Source organism: Paroedura picta, chromosome 3, assembly GCF_049243985.1.
Source record: "Paroedura picta isolate Pp20150507F chromosome 3, Ppicta_v3.0, whole genome shotgun sequence".
Lineage (NCBI taxonomy): Eukaryota > Metazoa > Chordata > Lepidosauria > Squamata > Gekkonidae > Paroedura > Paroedura picta.
Window position 1 is genome coordinate 94,973,581 of NC_135371.1, and position 21,067 is coordinate 94,994,647.

The 21,067-nt window shown below is 44.1% G+C and overlaps 1 protein-coding gene across 3 annotated transcripts in view; it reads left to right on the forward strand.

Annotated features, from left to right (window-relative positions):
* SLC22A4 (solute carrier family 22 member 4) overlaps positions 1–21,067 on the forward strand; it is an 88,506-nt gene that overhangs the window by 32,591 nt on the left and 34,848 nt on the right. For all 3 annotated transcript variants that reach the window (XM_077326897.1, XM_077326895.1, XM_077326896.1), the window contains exons 2-3: positions 4,220–4,323; positions 7,791–7,945. In XM_077326897.1, coding sequence (XP_077183012.1) covers positions 4,220–4,323; positions 7,791–7,945 — 259 coding nt within the window. The remainder of the gene's footprint in view (positions 1–4,219; positions 4,324–7,790; positions 7,946–21,067) is intronic.

Consider the following 21,067-nt stretch of genomic DNA (forward strand, 5'->3'; position numbering starts at 1 on the left):
AGGTGGCGGCCAAGACTGAGAAAGCCCTGGCTCTAGTTGTTGATAGACAAGCTTCCCTGGGGCCAAGGATCGCCAGTTCATTGGTGTTGGAGGAGCATAAAGCTCTTTGGGGGTCATAGGTAGAGAAGCGGATTTGCAGATACTCAGGGCCCAGACAGCAAATGGCCTTGAAGGTAATTAACAAAAGCATAAGCCTGATCCAATACTCATCTGCTAGTCAGTGCAGCTGTTGGAATGTTCACCGAATATGGGCGCTCTGAGGTGTTCCCGTGAGAAACCTGGCTGCCACATTCTGTACCAGTTGGAGTTTACAGGTCAGGGAGAAGGATAGGCCTGCATAGAGCAAGTTGCAGAAATCCAGCCTAGAGGTGACCTGGATCACTGTGGCTAGGTGCTCTGGGGCCAGGTAGGGCACGAGTAATTGGGCGTGGCGTAGGTGGAAGAACGCCAACTGGGCTATTTTTGTAATCTGTTCCTCTATGGAAAAGGAGGTGTCAAAGTTCATCTCCAGGTTCCTGGCTGAGCATGCAATTGACAGTTGGCCCCCATCCAGGTTGGACAGTCTGCTTCCTTGCTTGGCCTTTTTCTACCAAACCACAGGAGCTCCGTCTTTGCAGGATTAAACTTCAGCCGGCTTTACTTGAGTCAGTTTGTCACTGCTTTCAGGCTAATGAGTCTGGGGGTGAATCAGGATGGCTCATTTCCTTTAAACACACAGGTATTGACAATTATCTTATGTTTATTGGCAAGGCAGTGAAAAAGTAAGTAGGCTGACAGGAAGGTGATAACACAACTGTATCACAACCTGGCTTAATTGATAATCTAGAGAAAGCAATACAGAGTTCATTGGCAGGTATGCTAAATAACAAACAAGCAGGAATAACAAACTGATTTGTTATCATCAAATCATTCCTTGTGTCAGGACTGTCACATGAAGGGTGCCCTAGGTGTGTTGAACACAAATTCTGTGGCAAAAAGGGATCTTTTAAGCCTATTGTACACACTGGTTCCTGTTTATTATTATTGTTGTTGTTGTTGTTGTTATATTTGTTTCCCGCCACTCCCTTACAGCTCATGGTGGGTTACAGTGTCTTAAAATCCCAATTAAATCCCATTAAAAGACATAAAACATTACTGACATGTCGGAAATCAGTAAACTCAACTCCCCCCACCTCACACTACTAGTAGGTGGAGAGGAGGTCCTGATGATGTTCACTTCAGGGGGACGTAGACTTCCGTGCATGCATGCGCGAAACTGCCCCGCATGTGCGTTTGTGGCTGCGCATGCGTGGCCCTGTTTCCCTCTCCCCCCCCCCCACACAGAAAAAGAAGATTGCCGGACCGCAAGCTAATTGGCCGTTTTTGCGACCGATTTGCTTGCGGCCTGGGAAATTTCTTTCTGCGGGGGGGCGGGGAGAGGGAGCCGTGGCCCGGTGCCAGGGTCTTCGTGGCCCCGCACGGGGCCGCAGCCCTGTGGTTGGGAACCACCGCTATACGTGACACCAGTGCTCCCACCCCTTCTCTTGTCCAACCTCCTCCCCCAGCCATAGCGCCTCTGGCCAGTGATTGTTGGAATCCTGGCCCTAATGCAAGCCCCCCCCCTTTGATTGGGCCGCCCTTTCCATGATCCCGCCCCCCAGAGAGGACAACCAACTCCTGTGCTAATTTCTTCTCTCCCCACCTTAGCTGCACTAACCCGCCCTACCCTAATATACTAGGCATAATAGATCTCTAAGGTGGGAATAAAAGGAGGGAAACAAAACACTTAACCAGCAAACAGTTTTGCCCTAAAAACAATACAGAATCGAAATAGAGGCATGAGACAGTAGTAGAGAAAGAAGATGGGTTATTGTCCCGCAAACCCAGATTATTGCAGTCTTATTCAGGTAAGACAAAGAAGCCTAGTTTAATATTCTCAAATGGCTTCTCCATTTTGAGAGCACCTAGGAGAAATCTTGCTTTAATTGCAAGATCGAATTTTTAAGGAATTACTTCCTGCATCTGTGGCAGCTAAAGGCCAAAGGATCTTGGTTGTAAATTACATCGCTCTCTGGAGGAGCAACATTACACACTCCCATTTTCAAGTACCTTTAGCTGAAACAGATTTAACTTCTTTGCTTCAGCACTTAGGTGCCTGTACAAAAACTGTTGCAATGTAATACTTTCCCACCAAAAGTGTACAGTACAGCTTTGTTTAATTGAATGAACAGCACTGGAGTTCTCAGTCTAATGGTGTTGAGTCATTCAGATAAATTATGTTGTAAGCAGATAACAGTGGGCAAAAGTGCAAGCTATATTTGTGTACTGTAAGTGGTAAGAGCCACATACTGAATGCGGGATCAGGGCACCAATTTTTCTCAGTCCTTTGTTATGTGTGAACAATCCTCAAAATTTAAAATTCAGTTCTTCCTTATCTTTACATTCAGTTTTCCTACTACTATCCAGTGTGGTGTGGTAAGAGTGGCAACCTCTAATCTGGAGAATCAGGTCTGATTCCTCAGTCCTGTTCTTGTAGCCAGCTGGGTGACCTAGGGCCAGTCTCAGTTCTCTCAGCTTCACCTTCCTCACAGGGTGTCCATTGTGGGAGAGGAAGGGAAGTTGATTGTAAGCCACTTTGAGACTTCTTTGGTTACTAAAAAGCAGGGCACAAAATCCCAGCTTTTTTTCTTCTTTTTTGCCAATTTTCTTTCCTGCTTTTTAAGCCCTGACACCTTATTCTAGTGATAGGCCAACTCCCTAGCTTATTTCAGATTTGGGCTCACTGCTCAGCAAACCAATGCCATCAATTGATGAAATGTAGATTATTAGTGACTACTCAGGTTGCCATCTTGAACCCTTGTCAATATCATCAAGAAAATGGTGGGTTCCTTAATCTCTCTCCCCGTAGCCCTTGACAACTACACACATGAGGCACTCTGCATTCCCTTACTTGGCTGTGGATTATAGGAATAAGTTGTTCCAAGAACTTTGATATCCACATTTCCCCTTATCTTGATGCCTGGGATACCACTGGAACTGTTAGGTTTCGGTGGGAGGAGGTATTTTGGCTTAAGTACAGGCCAGACTAAGAAAGATGTATATGGTTAAAATGTTCAGCTTCATTTAGAGGCAAGCATTCCAAACAGCTTGTTCAATGTCAGATATTAAAATTTTTGGCAGCATTTCAGTATAAGTTTTTGTTTGTTTCTCTTAATGCTATGCCATCTAATTGCTGTTCAGTTTGTTTGCTTAACACATTTGTTAGTGGCTTTGCAACTTTTAAAGTTCTCAAAACAATTGCATAATCAGCTGAAGATCTCTTCCCTTCTCTATGGCCATAAAACCCTGAGCATGCCTGATCTGGGCAATTGTCCCTGGTTTCCAAGTATGTCTTCCCTTCATGTTTGTGGAAGCCTAAATACTATTATATTTTCCAGTTTTTTAAAAAAATATTTACCCAAAGCCAAAATATAATTTATTTGGATGTGATACAAACTTTCTTCCTGTGCTATTTCGGAAATTACACAAAGAAGACTGTATGTCCGTGTGTGGCAGCTGTGGTCTTTATATTATCACCTCCTGATTATTCCTCATTAAAGGTGGCTTGCCTGGCTACAAGAAGAGCCTGTACTTTCTCTGTCCTTGCTCGCAGTTTATGAGTCGGACTCCCTGAAGAAGTGAAGACAGTATTGTCCTTGGAAATTTTTAGAAGGATTTGTCGAGCTGTTTTATTCTTTAATTAATGCATGTAGATTGCTGGCATTTTATTACATTCTGTTAGGTTTTTGTTATTTGGGGACTTTGGGGTTTTATTGTTCCTTGGTGTTTTCAGTATGCATTGTAAACACCCTTGAACCATGGAGAAAGGTGGGGTGTAAATGTTTTAAAAAATAAAATATTGCCACAATGGACTTACCGCCCAGGCTTTCTCTCCCATATGGACTTGCAAGAGTGTATCATTCCTTTCACCCTCTTCCCTGCTTGGGCCTATTTATTTTGGCTGCCTCTGTTGCAAGGCATGCAGGTAAGTATGCTACAGTTATAAAGTAGCTCTGCGTAAAAGTTCATTGAGGCAGGTGCAAGTTTTATACAACTGTGTTTTAGGCTGACCAAATTTATAGTATCTTCCTTGCCCCCAAATTTATAGCACCTTCCATGGCATTCATTAACCAATTATCCAAAGTCTACTTTGTCACCTGAAATCATTGTAAAATGATGTGGGTTTTTTTTTCTCTTGCAGTGGAATCTAGTATGTGATGATGACTGGAAAACCCCCTTAACAACATCTCTGTTTTTTGTTGGTGTGTTGCTTGGATCCTTTATATCAGGACAGCTCTCTGACAGGTAACGTACATGCCCTTTTCTCCTTGTATGAGAGAGCAAATGCAGTTTGGAATAAACAGAGTAATGTTTGCTTAGAGACTAAATGCCATTGAAATTGCTCTGGATTCCTGGCCAATTCTTCCTTTACTTTTTAGATTAATTCAGGTGGGCAGCTGTGTACCAAACAAAATTTGAGTCCAAAGTCCATCAACCTGACAATGAACCAATCTATGCAAGAAATACATTTTCTGGACACTACTGTTAAAATAAACAATGGAAGCCTAGAGACCTCCTTATACCAGAAACCGACAAACATATCTGCATGCCTGTAGCAATCATCCTAAACGTACTAAACGATCCATTGTATACAGCCATTGTATACTTTGTTGGTCTTAAGTGTCTATTTGGACTCAAAATTTGGTGTTTAGATTAACATGGACATAACGTACATAATTTAAAAACCACATATACATTTGCTTGGTTGTTGCATACTGTTCCCATATGCCTCTAACATGTAATGTGTGTGCACACTTTTTTACTCTGGTATGCAATCAACGATCATGGCATCCGGCCCTCTCAATTCCTGGCAAATAGATGGGGAAGAAATGGAGATAGTGACAGATTTTATTTTCCTGGGCTCCAAGATCACTGCAGATGGGGACTGCAGCAAAGAAATTAAAAGACGCTTGCTCCTGGGGAGGAAAGCTATGTCAAATCTAGACAGCATCCTAAAAAACAGAGACATCACCCTGCCAACAAAAGTGTGTTTAGTCAAGGCTATGGTATTCCCAGTTGCAATGTATGGCTGCGAAAGTTGGACCATAAGAAAGGCCGAGCATCAAAGAACTGAGGCTTTTGAACTCTGGTGCTGGAGAAGACTTGCGAGTCCCTTGGACTGCAAGGCGAACAAACCGGTCAGTCCTAGAGGAGATCAGCCCTGACTGCTCCTTAGAAGGCCAGATCCTGAAGATGAAACTCAAATATTTTGGCCACCTCATGAGAAGGAAGGACTCCCTGGAGAAGAGCCTAATGCTGGGAGCAATTGAGGGCAAAAGAAGAAGGGGACGACAGAGAATGAAGTGGCTGGATGGAGTCACTGAAGCAGTCGGTGCAAACTTAAATGGACTCCGGGGAATGGTAGAGGACAGGAAGGCCTGGAGGATCGTTGTCCATGGGGTCGCGATGGGTCGGACACGACTTTGCACCGAACAACATGCAATCATAAAACAAAATCCACAAAACTGCCGCGTGTGCGCGTTTGCGGGCCTGCCTGACGCAAATGCGCATGCACAGCAAGTCCACGTTTGTTCCAGCGGCAGCCGCGGCTCCGTCTCTCCGCCGTGCCCCCCCTCCCGCAGATTCAGAGTACCTTTATTGGCATAAAGCGCAACAAGAAGCTCGCCAGGCTGCGAGCAAATTTGCTGCTGAAGCGGATCCAACTCACCAGGCCACAATTTGCTGGCGGCCTGGAGAGTTTCTCGCTTCGGGGGGGGCGGGGAGAGGGAGCCGCGGCCTGGCACTGAGGCCTTTGCGGCCCGGCGCTGAGGCCTTCGCAGCCTGGCACCAGGCCGCAGCCCGGGGGCTGGGGACCACTGGTTTATGCAATTACTGTAAACTGATGTTGCCCAGGTAAGTAATATGTAAATGTTTAAAGCATCGTGAAGTGTTTTCAACTATCTGTAAACTGCGTTCCGCAGTATAAATAAAAGGCTAAGGGGTGTGGGTGTGGGCCCAGTCCGGGAAGGGGGGGCAACAATTGGCCCCTTGGCCCTGGACTGACAAGCGGAGGGGCCAAGGGGCCAATCCGATTCGGCCCTCACCAGGACACACCAGAGTTCCATCCAGTTAGGAGGTGCAAAGCACCTCCCGACCCACCCCCCCAGCCCAGTCAGGGACAATCTGGAGACATTGCTGCCAGTCTGCTCCTGACCACCTCAGGGAGAGGAGGTCAGTAGAGCTGCCAAGGGGGATGAGAACAGAGGCTTGGACAGACTGTGCCAGCCCTTTTCACACAAAGTCCAACTGCAAATGGCCTCAGAACCCTGACAGAGCTGGCAGGAGGCTGGTGAGTGCGCTCCCTCCCCCTCCCTTCAGGCCTACTATGAAGGAGCCTCTGACTGGCCCTGACTGAGGGGAGGAAGTCGTTTCCAAATGCAACTCAGGGGAGCCTCAGGGCATGGTGGTGGTCATTCCTTTTGAGGGTGGTGGGGGGGGGGCTATCCCCTTCTGCCAAACAGTTGGCTGACAGGGAGGCCACAGAAAAGCCCCTTCTCACTTAAAATACTGCTGTGACCAGCCATGCTGCTGGAGGGAAGAAACAGCCAAGCAACTCTTTGCAGATTTGAGACCTACCACACAGGGTTGTTGTGCAGGTGATACTGGAAGATGTTGCAGAGGTTCTTTTGCCTCCTGTTTTATCTGCACAACAACCCTTTGCAGTAGGCCTCAAGTGATTCAACTCCACAACAACCTGTGTGGGAGACCTTAAATGTTTCTTCTCCTCAACCGTGTACAAACTCCATAGGAACCCTTTCTGCCTGGGCAGCTGATCTTTATACTCTGCAGATGAGCTGTAATTTCAGAGGCTCTCCAGGCCCCACCTGGAGGCTGGCTATCCCTGGGTTGGAGATAATCCTGGAGGTTTGGAGGAGGGCTTGAAAATCGTACATGCCTCAGAGTCCGGCTTCCAAAGTAGCCATTTTTGCCTGCAGAGCTGATCATTATAATCTAGAGATGAGATGATTGGCTGGTAAATAAAAACTCCTATGAACTCAAAGACATAAGTAGCCCAGAATAAGGAGCAGCCATGAAAGAAGCATTTGGACATGTAACATTTTATCAACAGTAAAAAAAATGGAGACAGAAGAAGCAGGGTAGACACCTGTGTATTGTGACTACCCCATGTCTATTAGGGCAGGGGGACAAGAAGGGAAATGATGTTGAATGCAGAACTGGGAGGAATTGGTTGCCATGTAATTTCCCCCTAAGAAGAGTCTCCAGTTTGATTTCCCCTTCACATATCTGAAGACATGGCTCTTGAAAGCTCATCTGTAACCACTATGCCACAATTCCCAAAGGTCAGTCTTCTCCTACACTCAACGAACATTCCAAACCACAGGTTATTGACACCCATATCTCCACACCCATGCCCTCATTTGTCTCCATGTCACCAGAACCTCCCACACAACACACATTCAATCCGATGCCTTTACAGACTGGACAACTCCCCCCCCCCCCTTCCTCTTCCCACTGCCAAGCTCTAGCGCCCGTTGTATTCCTGGATACAATGAGATTTGCCTCTAGTTATAATATAATACATTGTACAGTGTTTTCAATTGTTATAATATAATGGGGAAGAGGAACAACTGCTCCTTGAATAGCTTGAACTTTCAAAAAAAATCTTTTTGTTTTTCCTAGTACTTGACAAAAATTATTTAGGAGATTTATTTATAGACACCTTGCTTGTTCATTCTTCTTTTCTCCAAAAGGTTTGGAAGAAAGACTATTCTGTTTGCAACGATGGGAGTACAAACAGGTTTCAGCTTCCTGCAGATCTTCTCAACCAGCTGGGAAATGTTCACAGTACTTTTTCTTATAGTTGGCATGGGTCAGATTTCTAACTACGTTGTGGCCTTCATATTAGGTAAGAACATGACTAATCTAGTAAAACTGTTGTCTAGTGTGGTGGTTTAATGATGCCTCAGGAATATCATTTCATAAGAGATTCAACATTCAACATTATAGAAAGCACTGTGGAAGTTGAGAAAAGTGGCAAATGCTGGAAAATATTTGTATCTGATAACAGTTGGCAGCAATCTTACATGAGTGATACACAAACTGGCGAAGGCATGGAGATAAAAGATGTGAGAAAAGTTATTGTAAATAAAAGTTTTCTATTGCAGTATGAAACCTGCCATTTTTTAATCTTGCTAGATATGAAATACAAGGGAAATGATGGGTGTTACCAATTCATGTAATTCCAAGAAAGAAGGCGGATATTTGTATAGGCCAATCAGCAGACCTTCATGGTCAGCCTATTTAAGTGTGCCTTGAGAGAAGAAGAACTCTAGCTGAGGACTATCTGGGAGAATATTTACATGGGAGAACTGAGAGGTATATGAAAGATTAAATACCTTTAACAACTGATTCTGCCATTGATCCAACAAAATTACCAAGGCAGTGAAGAGAATAGGTTGTTTCGTTAAATGAGAATGTTTAAATAACAAGCGAATGTCTTATTTTCTAAACTGTTTCACTTAAAGAAACAACTCTGTACACTCCTCCTATAGATGTTAGCCTCCCCCAGTGGTGGATCAGATCCCAGCATTCTTTTTTCCTGGCCCAGCCTTAGCTGAGCCTCAGTTACAGAGAAGAGGGGGAGTTCTAGCTCATCCATGACTCTCTTTCTCTCAAGCCATCTCCTTCTCCCTGAGCATAATATGAGTGGTCTGGCTGTTCTCAGTCTGCTCTGGCAGGGTGATGACCCTGGGATCCCCTAATGCCCACTCTTCAGGGGTAGGGCCTTAATGAGCACAGAAAATCTGAACCTATGACCTCCCTGGCACACATTTTCTGAAGAGCTGCTGAAGTCAATAAGATGACAAGTACCACATGCTGGAAATTAATTTTGAACAAAAATGATAGAGTTGGCTTGGGATCTCCCCCCCCCCCAAAAAAAAAAGAAAAGAAAAACAGATGTGATCCTATGTGGGACTAATTAGAGGATTCACAGGATTAGCGGGCATGAAGAAGGAAAAGACATGATGGCCCAGTGGCTCTATTTTTTTCTCCTGTATCTCAGCCTCTTAAATGAGGATTTGGAAAAGATATAGAGAGCCCTACACCCAGTAAATTCAAGAGATGTTATCATCTCCTTTGCTGGATTTTAGCAAAGTAATCTATTGAGAACTTCACAAGATTCAGCTTATACTGTAGAAATATTTCCCAGCATCAGTGTTTCAAGCTTTGAACTCAGATACTCTAAAAAGACAGACTCTTCTTGTATAGGAAACAGTGAAAAACAAATAGGTTGGCTCCAGCCAGATTTTTTGTTCAATTTGGCTCACTTCCCTAGTATAGTCACTGGGCCGTTCCGCATTCATCCAAAATAGCACAATGGTTACTAATTGAAATCGCTACAGTTTTGCCATTATGCACAACGTCGTTGGCAATCTGCAACACTCCTGAAACCGATCTGCAAAAAGTGCTTCGTTGTAGTGCTTTCAGGGAAATCCCAAAAAGTGGATTCACCCTCCGGAAAGCGCTACACTCCTGCAACCAATCTGCAACACTAGCAGGAAAGTTCTGTGCGTTACCATTGTTGCGGTTTCTGCAAAGTCCCTCCCCCTGGCTCTCTCCTCTGATCTTCCGGCGAAGCGATCGCCATTTTTTTTTTCTCCGAGCGAGCGGTGATCAACACACCGGCAAGCCTTCATTTACCCAGTGAGGCTTCCCCGGCTGCAGTCCCTCTGTTTAAAGTCACCAAGCACAAGCATCATAGAGGCCCGTTTGCTGGTTTATTTTCACTTTATTTTTCACACTGTTTTCAGCCGAAAATCGCGCCCGTGAGAGGGGGGGTTCACTCGGGGGGAGCGTGGCAACGATGAAACGGCAGCTCAAACACCACCTGCTAGCTGGATGGGTCTCTCCGTTGCAACGAATCAATGCATATTCGTTGCATCGGGTGTTTTTTTTTTTTTTAAACCTTCCTTAAAGGGAAAGGGGCGGTTTGGGAGCATGCTAACGGCCGCCCATTGGCTGCTTGATGGCCAGGGGCGGGACACAGTTCAGCAATAGCACTTCCTTTCTAGCGATTTTTGCCGAGACCGGAACCCTGTGGGAAACGATAGAAACGCAACTGGATTCCACTACAAAGGCAGGTATGCATAACGACGAATTCCACTATTTAAAATGGCGATTTTTCGTTCAGCAAACAATTTGCTACATGGATCCCGGTGCGGAATGGCCCACTGCCTCATATGCCTTTCTGGCCATGCTGGTTTTGTCATTCTTAGAATAGCCAGCAAGGGAGGGGACAAGAACCCCCCCCCCCTTTTTTTTTTCCAACAGGGGAAAAACTGGTGGGATCCAACAGTTTTAACCAAAGACTGTCAATCCTGGTTTATTAGTACTTCCATGCCACTTCCATGCATTTTCAAATTGATCTCTCAGAGGTATCCCGTGAAGAAGAAAAAAAATGGAAAGATACAACAAATTGAGTGATAGTTCACACAAATCTAGGAAGAAGAAAAAAAATCCTTGAAATTTAGACTGAGATGCTGTCATGCCCCTGTCAAGTTCCCCACTGGACTCCTCCCCCCACCCCAGTTTGGTGATCTCTCTCATAGATCTTAATCAGAAGCTTGAACTGACTGGTATATGGCAAAAACAACGCATACAATATACAAACAGTTTTCAAATAAACTTCAATATCGTCCATTAGTTACTTACAATCTTCTTGTTCTTTTGTCTAGTTCTAGTTGTTCAAACAGTTTTAATAGATGATGATGATGACGATAATGATAATAATGGGCCTCATGTCATTGCTGAATTATGGTGACCCCTCATAGAACTTTACAAGAGAGGTAGTCTGCTAAATTGCTATTGCCTTCCTTCCTCTGCACAGCAACCTAGGTCTTCCTTGGTTGTCCCCTATTCAAGTACTAGCCATGGGCAACCTTGTGTAGCTTCTGAGTCTGCTTCAACAGGTAAATTTAAACTAAAGAAGTCTTGTACAAAGATTTGGAAATGCCACTTAAAATTAAATCCTTCAATTTAACCTGCTAGGAACTAGTGGCTCATTGACTTGCATTCAGGAAGTGCTTATTATGTTCAAATGTAGCTAGAATTAGGTAGCTCTTTGACTTGGGTTCAGGTTAACGTTCGAATATAACATTCAAATTCAGTGGCTCATTGACGGGGATTCAGAAAGTGCTTGCTGGACTCAAATGTAGCTAGAATTCAGAAAACCCTGTCTTCTTGGAAAGTCTACAAAAGCTTTATCTATTTGGCTTTCAGTTATGCGGTGCCCCCTACAGGGCAGCATAATGCACCCAATTTGCTTTCCATGATCTCTACAAAAATTCTTTCTTCCTTATAATAAGAGAACTGGGGAAATCAACTGAAGAGATAAAGGTTACCCATGCAATAAAGTGTGAAAAACTGGACGTTGTTGTGTTACAAGAAAAGCATTAGAAGAAGAAGAAGAAGAGTTATATGCCGCTTTTCCCTACCCGAAGGAGGCTCAAAGCGGCTTACAGTCGCCTTCCCATTCCTCTCCCCACAACAGACACCCTGTGGGGTGGGTGAGGCTGAGAGAGCACTGATATCACTGCCCGGTCAGAACAGTTTTATCAGTGCCGTGGCGAGCCCAAGGTCACCCAGCTGGTTGCATGTGGGGGAGCGCAGAATCAAACTTGGCATGCCAGATTACAAGTCCGCACTCCTAACCACTACACCAAACTGGCTCTCAAAAGGGAATTACATAAAGGGAATTACATAAAATCCTTAAATCTCCAGATTTTGGAGATCACTTTCACTAAAAATTAATAATTAATAATCAAGCAACAGAATCCTTAGAAACTGTAAGCGGAGATGTGCTTATTAAAGGAAAAGTGGAAGGCGCACACTTTCCTTTAGTTTGTAATATTTTCCCAATATGCAACAAAACTAAAATTTTTCTCAGTTTAGGAATGTCATTCTACAAGGAGATATTAATAATGTTTAGGGCCTCCAAAGATAAATGGTTCACTAAACTAAAAATAAAGGTAAAAAGGTAAAGGTATCCCCTGTGCAAGCACCGAGTCATGTCTGACCCTTGGGGTGACGCCCTCTAGCGTTTTCATGGCAGACTCAATACGGGGTGGTTTGCCAGTGACTTCCCCAGTCATTACCGTTTACCCCCCAGCAGCAAGCTGGGTACTCATTTTACCAACCTCGGAAGGATGGAAGGCTGAGTCAACCTTGAGTTGGCTGCTGGGATTGAACTCCCAGCCTCATGGGCAAAGCTTTCAGACGGCTGCCTTACCACTCTGTGCCACAAGAGGCTCTTAAAAATAAAGGCATACTCCCCCTAAAATTTCTCTTGTTTTAAATATAGACTAGTTGATGCTTGGATTTTGGAAAATTTCAGAGTAAGAGCAATCCTAAGCAGGTCTCCTCAGAATCCTACACAGATCTGCTCATGAAGCTTATTCCCAGTTTGTACTGTAGCCATAGTTCTCCTCTAAAAATAATTCTTATTCATAAATAAATTATGTTCTACTGCCCCAGCAATGGTCATGAACTATCATGGACTCCATCATATTCTCAGACAGTGTTCCTATTTTGAACATATGTATACTACAGTCAGCAATGTATACCTGGAAAGTTAACATGCTGTTAATAAAAAAAATATTCACTGTAGTGGACTTGTGAAAAAAATTGAAAATGTTGGATGCATATTTCTTCAGAAACAAAATGATGCTACTTAGCTTAACACCAGAGCTCAGGTGGACATTGCAAAGTAATTTCCCAGACAAGGAATGTACTTCTTCTAAATATAAGTAGTCACCTCATGAGTGCTGCTAGGATGGTCATCACTCAGTTCTGAAAAACTAAAAGTGACTTTAAATTCCACGTTTGATAACATACTTGTGGTCATAGATTTTAATGCAAAAGTACATTTGAAACTTTATAGAGGGAAAGTTGATCGTAAACATTTTATCAAGCATCTGTTATTCTGAATTCAAAACAGCCTTTACCTCCACAGTACAGCTGGGCATCTTGTAAGACATAATAACCTTTTCACAAATGCATAATATTGTGTCTTTGTTATTATCTGTCATAATATTTGTTTTTTTCCCCTTCATGTTGTAATCTCTAACTCTCTTTAGACTTCAATGTTATTATAAATTTGGGGAGCGGGAATCGCACTAAAAGCTGTGTGTAAAAAATAATTTTACTCTATTTGACCCAGAGCTAATGGCTCCCCTTGATGATATTTGCTCAGAGATGTTTTACAGATAAAGTTATCAGAAATGCATTTAGCAAAGGTCAGTTGAAAATCTGTATTACTAAAAATTAAGAATATACTCTGGTTTCCCTTCAGATCTCATAATTAAGAATATGTTAATCAGAATTAATTGAACAGACATTTTTAAGATGTTGCTCTTTTAATATTCTAGACCGGTCTTAAAGGTGCCACTGGACTCTAAATTTGTTCTGATGCTGTTATATAAATTGTATTGTAAAATCTGTAAAGATTTCCACAGCTTACCATAAAATATTTATTCTTATGTATTCATGTAAGTGTCTACACCAAGGTTGTTAAACATAAGGCCTGAGGGACAGAAAACTGACCCAGCTAGGGCTCTTACTCACCCTGCAAGTAACTAATGGACGAGGAAAGGCAGGAGGGTGGGAGGCAAGCAGGTGCAGGTAGTAAGGGGTGTGAGAAGAAATAAAAAGGAAATGGCTAGAGGGTAGTTAAAAGAGGCTAAGTTAAAATAGTTCAGGAGAAATGGAAACTAAAGCAGAGAAAGAGGAGGTGTGATATTTTCCCCATCTCCTCTGACCATGACTCAGCAAGGATTGGAGAAGCCACTACACGGGAGGGGTGGAGTCAGTCAGCTAGCACTGCCACCACTGCACCCTGGTTTCTAATTTTTTCAAATAGTGACCATAATGGGGGTTAGCTGAAGAAGGAACAAGGACAGTGGGGAAGAGAGGAAGAAGTAGAGTTGGTTTTTATAACCAGCTGTTCATTGTCTGAAGGAGTCTTAAAGCAGCTTACAATCACCTTCCATTCCTCTCCCCAGAAAGGACACCCTGTAAAGTGGGTGGGACTGAGAGAGCTCTGATGGGACTGCTCAGTCAGAACAATAACTGGCTGTGACAAACCCAAGGTCACCCAGCTGGCTGCATGTGAAATAGCGGGGAATAAAACCTGGCTTGCCTGATTAAAAGCCACTTGCTCTTATAACCACTATATTCTACTGGAGGAGGGCTGGCAGGTGGCTTGAGAGGTAACTGGAACGTCTTGTTCATACCACTCTGAAAGAAAAAGACTGCCCAGCTTCAGAAATGAGTGGAGGAGCACAAGAAAAGAGTGCTGATGTTGTTGCTAGGGATGTGTGATTTGGTACAATTTTCCTTGGTAAAAAAATGAATCAATGTCAGTTTGAATGGCCTGAATCAGAGAAATCCAAATTGATTTGAGTAATTCAAGCCATTTAAATAGCTCCAAGCTATTCCATCCAGCACTTCTATTCACTTCCCTCCCTGTTAAAGGGGCAGGAAAGGGAAATGCAAGGGTAACAGTCAAATGGCTTATCATTAGTCTCTGTAACAGTGACATTTAAATAAGCACCTATATTTTAAAATTTTTACTCCAGTTATACCCCACCTTACTCTCCAATGCAGACCCAAAGCAGCTTACACTGTTCTCCTGTCCTCCATTCTATGCTCACAACAACCATTTCAGGTATTGAACCTTTGTCTCCCAGATGCTAGTCTGACACTCATGACCACTAACTACATCACACTGGCTCCCATCGCCACTCGTCTCAGAGCTGCTTGGAAATACAGAAGATTTGGGGTGGGGGATTTGTCCCCCACTCCACAAGTTATTAAGCATCTGTGAACATGGCCATGATCTTCCCTGGCACCGTTTAAAGATGTTCCTTTACTTATATAACATTGTTTTTGCTGTCTTAAAAACTTCCAGAAATTCCCCTAGCACCTTTTGAAATGCTTCAAGACTCATATGGTGTATGTGATTCAGGTGCTTTGGTACTACCTGCTATGCATGATTTGAGATGAACAGTGTGGACAAGGGCACCCCTCCACCCCAGTCCAGAGATAAATTGGTTCTGCTTGAGCTAACCTATCACTGTGTATCTATTATGGGAGCCTAACTCCAGAGAGGGTTAAACTACAATACCAGAATACTTAATGCTTTTAGTAAGTTAAGTTTGACACCTATACTAAAAAAAAATTTCATACCTTGCAAGTGATTAATATTTGACCAGGAATGGTTATGGAGTAGTTCATGGAACAGTTCAGAACAGTTACTGCAGCTGAAGCTTATTGACTTCAATGAACTTTGGCTGAAGTAATTTTGCATAGGATTGTGCTTGGACATTTCAGAGTGTTGGGAATACTAGTAGTACTTATTTTTATGTATGTATGTTTCGATTTGTATCCCACCACTCTCACTGAGTAGCTTGTGGTGGCAACAAATTCCCACCCCTCAGCTCACAGACTCATTCATATATATCCCCCCACCCCCGGAGGCTGCCTAAGCAGGCTGGTGTCCCAGCTAACTCAGAGAGGAAGGGGCCCAGTTCTTACTTGCCTTGACCTCTCCCAAAGACCTGGTGGAAGAGCCCTGCGGAACGGAAACAGCTCCATCAGGGCCCTCAACTCACCCAGGAGCTCATTTCACCAGGTCAGGGCCAGGACTGAAAAGGCCCTGGCCCAGGTCGAGGCTAGTCACACCTCCCTCGGGCCAGGGATCTCCAACAGATTAGCACCCGCTGAACACAAAGCCTGGTGAGAGACATAAGGAGATAGACAGTCCCAAGAGATATGTGCGGCCCAGACCAAAGGTTAGTGCCAAAATCTTGAACTTGATCCAAGCTGCAACTGGCAACCAATGCAGCTGCCTCTGCACAGACTGGATATGGGCACCAAAGATCAAGTTGAGGGTCTGGCTGGCCTGATAGGTGGGGCTGGTAATAAATTGGGAGAACCCTGGTGTCAGACCCAGAGGATGGCAAATCAGCATGGACGTTGTAGTCACCCAAGACTATAAGTCTTGGATACTGCAATGCCCAAACCATCACCACCTCCAGGAGATTTGACTGGACACCTTGTGGATCACTGGGCAGACAGTAAACTGACCAGATGACCAAGCTCTCCACTGAACCCCACACTATGCCAAAACACTCGATTCCCGAGATCGATGGTCCTGTGAAAGCTCTGTAGACAACTTAAGGTGCTCTCGGTTAATTTAAATTAACTGTGCTTAAATTATATCTCATTTTCATTCTCTGGTTAGCAATAATAGTTATTTTTTATTTTCTACTTGAACAGTTTTTTAAATTAATTTTTAATAATATATGTTACATATGTTTATTAACAGGAAGTTGTTTGCATTTTTGTTGGTGCTCATTTTCTACAATCTGTAGCCACAAAATTTAATGCTGTAATTGGAGGAGATAATTATGCAAGTGGATGATTTGTATGGCTTCTATCTATAAGCTTTAAACATTTCTCTTAATGTTGATGTTGACAGGAAAGTCATTGATCCTTGGTACTTCTGGGAGTCTTGGGCAGCCAACAGCTAGTCTCTAGGTCAGGGTCATAGATTGAGATTTAATTTACATCAACTAAGTCGTCATTTAGAACTTGATATGATTGGAATTCACATGTTCTTCTTTCAGTAAACTGAGGCTTAAGCTATTTCAGATATTTTATTTTTTATATTAAGACCATTTTTCATTCAATTATCTTTCTGCATATTGTGATATATAATCTCACTGTGCAATTTGTCTTACCAAATCTGGAAAAATAACTGTTATATGTATACTAGCAGAAAAGCCTGTTGTACAAAACATACGATGGAAGCTAGCCTTCCCTCCTGACCCAGGCGAAGCCACAGTGGGGCTGCTCGGGGCAGGGATGAGTGCTGGCGGGGGCTCCCTTCCCCTCCAAACTGGGCAGCATTGCCAAGGCCCAGTGGGGCCTTAGCCGTGGCTGCTCGGGGTGGGGGGAAGCGTTGGAGAGGACAGGTTCCCTGCCTCCCCCCGACCTGACCAGCCCAGGCGAGGCTGGGGCTGCTCGGGGTGGTGTGGAGCGCTGGTAGGGGTGACCCAGGCAGCCCCACTGAGGCCTGACAAGTCCACAGCATGGCTACACGGGGTGGGGGCGAGTGCTGGTGGAGGTTCCCACCTTCCCCCCAACCCAGGCAGTCCTGCTGAGGCCTGGCAAGACTGGGGCTGCTTGGGGTAGGGGGGAGTGCTGGCAAGGGCTGACTGCCTCCACCCCACCCCGGGCCTGCAGTCCCAGCCCCTCCCTCCTCTTAGCTCCCACTCACTGCCTAGCATTCTGTGGGCTGGCAGTTCTTCCACATGGAGGAAGTTGGAGGGAAATGCGGGCAGCGGTGGAACAGCCTACCTGACTGGCTGTTCATTGATCAAATGGCCAATCAGGTAGACAGTGAGTCCCAACTTCTCCCAGCACCCAAGTCAGGCCTTATTTATGTTACAGATCAGTGGTTTTGAAACTGTATTCCTTGGAACACTGCTTTTTAGAAGCACTCTCTGTCCTATAAGACAGCTGTCCGCAACCCCTGGTCCAGGGACCAGTACCGATAAATGGATGAGTTGGTACCAGGCCGCAGCTCCTCCTCATCCTCCCCCACTGGCTGCTGCCTCAGGGGCTGCCCTGCCACTCTGCGGCTGGCTCACCTTTGGTGCTCTTCAGCGGCCATCATGGCTGAGGCTCCCCCCTGGCGTGGCACTGCGCAGCTGCTGCTGGCAGCGCCCCCCCAGTGGGCATCCGGAAGTCAGGGGCGCCAGTGGGAAAGCAAGCGGAGCAGGGGCTCAGGCGGCGACGTCCCTTGGCAAAAGACTACCCCCCCCCGAGCCTCAGTAAAATTGTCAAGCGTTGACCAGTCCCCAATGATAAAAAGGTTGGGGACCCAGGGGTCTGTGAATCTCACTTAGTTCAGAGCAATATGACTTTTGGCCTTTGTAATTTCAGTGGATAGACACTATTTGTTTTTGCTTTTCTAGTGTGCGGAGTGTTATCTGACATTAAAGGTACCAGTGTTCCTCTACTTGTCCAACAGGAGTCACCCAGACAGGCTGGCGAGAAGGCCTTTAAAATGATGATCTGAAACGAAATGTTTCCTCCTATCACCTCTTTTTTTAATTTTAAAGGGTTTTTTTTTCTAACATCCAGTCTGAAGAAGAATTCTAGCAAACTCAAAAGTTTTCACCCTGTTTTGTGTCATTGTATCTAATAGTACTCAAAGATATTTTGAGGACTGTGGTATCCGATTTTTTTAATTGGGATCTGGTTGTACAGCCTTGCCAACTTTGTATGTGGTTGGTTGGATTTGGGATCATGTTTCTTAAGCACTTTCAATGCATGAAAATAGTACATAAGAGCTGAGTGTCACTGTTGATGCAGAAGTCCTTCACGGAATAATTCAGTGGCCCCATGGCCTTCATACAAAAAACAGAGGTCAAGGAGCTTTCTTCTTCAGAGCTTTTTGTCTGACAGCTGAGAGGAAATGGAGATTAGCCTGATAATTCGGTCTGTTCTAATTTTTCCGGTTCTTTGGAGTGAACCCCTACAATGCTTCTGTTTCAGTATTAATTAGCACATCACTCCCTATATCTTCTATTGCTAAATTACATTATTTTCTTTTTAAACTATGGGGAAATGTGAACAAGATTTAGACAGAAAAGACATTCTAAAATGTATTTCTAGGTAATGTGTGCTATGAATATAACCTTTCCTCTTTTTCCCTCTTCATGTTTCCGTAACTTTTAAGTATAATGACTAAAACTGGGTATGAGGAAGCCACGCAGGGGTTGTTTGGTTTGTTGTGTTACTTTTTTACCTCAACATGTGTATAATTATGAGCCATTTGGCAAGTGGACAGAAGACAAAGATTCATAGTTTTCCTATGAAGCTGATTTTATGATAGGTTCAGGAGAGACAAAACATTTCGTCATGTAGCACACTGTCTTATGGCATTCACAGCCACTGGCTTTAAGAAAGGATTAGACAAATTTAGTCAAGAAAGGTCTGTCAATAGCTGTTAGCTAAATGAAGTTTTTAATTGCAGAATCTGAAGACTTGGTGATGGAGACAAACAGGATGATTCGGTCACATTCTTGCCTTTCTTTTGTGCTTCTGAAGGCATCTGGCTTGCCATTAGTTAAGACACACTATTGGGCTAGAAGAGTCTTGGTCTAATCCAATAAAAAGAATGTGTGGAAGCATGTTCTCAATTATATGGCTGCTCTTTCTCATCCCCTATGAAATATCAGGATTATTCAATTCTATTGTAGTATATGCATTAACTAGGTACACACTGGAATAACAAACTAAGGTCATTTGGGTTCAACTCTGGTTGAAAGAAACACTCTAAGGGAATATTATTATTATTATTATTTTTCAATTTATTTCCCGCCATTCCCTAAGCGGCTCGTGGCGGGTCACAATGTTTTAAAAACCCCATTAAAACTCCCATTAAAAGACTTAAAAACCATCACAACATCGCGGCAGCAAAAAAGATCCCCTTCCTACCTCCATTGCTAAGGGGAGGGGGCAGCGAGGAAGGAGGTCAATGATGTAGAAGAAGCCCAGGGGGGAGCCATCTGTGTACCTCGCCAACCCCAGCCTCAACCATGGACCTGGCGGAAGAGCTCCGGTTTTGCAGGCCCTGCGGAACGCCGAAAGGTCCCGCAGGGCCCGCAGCTCACCTGGGAGCACATTCCACCAGGTGAGAGCCAGGACCGAAAAAGCCCTGGCCCTGGTAGAGGCTGGCGTGATTCCCTAAAAAAGTGTCAAGAGTCAAGATTAATGGACAGATGCCTTCCCAATTGTAAAAACTGGGAATAATTAAAAGAGAAACTTACTATGCTCAATACATCTCCATCTAAGCATGGAAAATTCTGCCCCCAGACCTGAGAATTAAATTTCAATCTCCCATTCTAAATTACATTGCATACATGATGTTACATTACAATCACTATTCAATTCTGTTATTGGGACAATGGAAGTGAGGCATCACATCGAAATCACAAGATGTCATAGACATTGGTCAGACTGCACCTGGAGTATTGAGTGTGGTTCTGGAAGCCTCACTTCCAAAAGGAGGGGGTACACTACCAATACTTCCAAATTGAGGGGGTACAGAAGAGAACATTGAGGATGATCTGGAGTCCCAATGCGGAAAGGCTTTGGGAATGTTTAGCTTGGAGAAGGGGGGAGGGTTGAGAGGGGACATGATTGCTCTCTTTAAGTATTTGAAGGTTGTCACTTGGAGGAAGCCAGTTCCTGTTGGCAGCAGAGGATAGGATCCAAAGTAATAGGTTTAAACTATTTGTAAAATGGTACTGGCTAACTATCAGGAAAAACATTTCACCGTCAGAGTAGTTCAGCAGTGGAATCAACTGCCTAAGGAGGTGGTGAGCTCCCCCTCACTGGCAGTCCTCAAGCAGCAGCTGGACAGATACTTATCAAGGATGCTTTAGGCCTATCCTGCATTGAGCAGGGGGTTGGACTGGATGGTTTTACCTAGAGTTGAACCCAAATAAAAAAATGACCGTATAACTGTAGTTTGTTCCTGTGTTATCTTAAACAGCTTAATTATACTGTGTACTAACTCAAGACCGATTTTCTCCTTATATACATGGTCTGGTTCTTTCTATTTCATTGTCTGATGAAGCTGTGCACACAACAGCTTACAATTTGAAGAAAATGTTGTTGGTCTTAAAGGTGCCATTGGATGCAAAATTTGTTCTGCTACTTTAGACTAACATGGCTACCTACTTGAATCTGACTGGAATATTTAGACATTGAGTGTGAAGGAACTCATTTTCCAAGTGTTCAAGGCCTCAGTTCAGATGAGGTGCTAGCCTACTCTCTGCAACATTTTCCTGACCCAAAATGGTAATGAAGCTGTGTGTGCCCTGGGGAGGGGGGGGGGGAGTGGCACATGTAACCCCTCAGTATTTTTAAATTATTTTTATTATTGATTAAT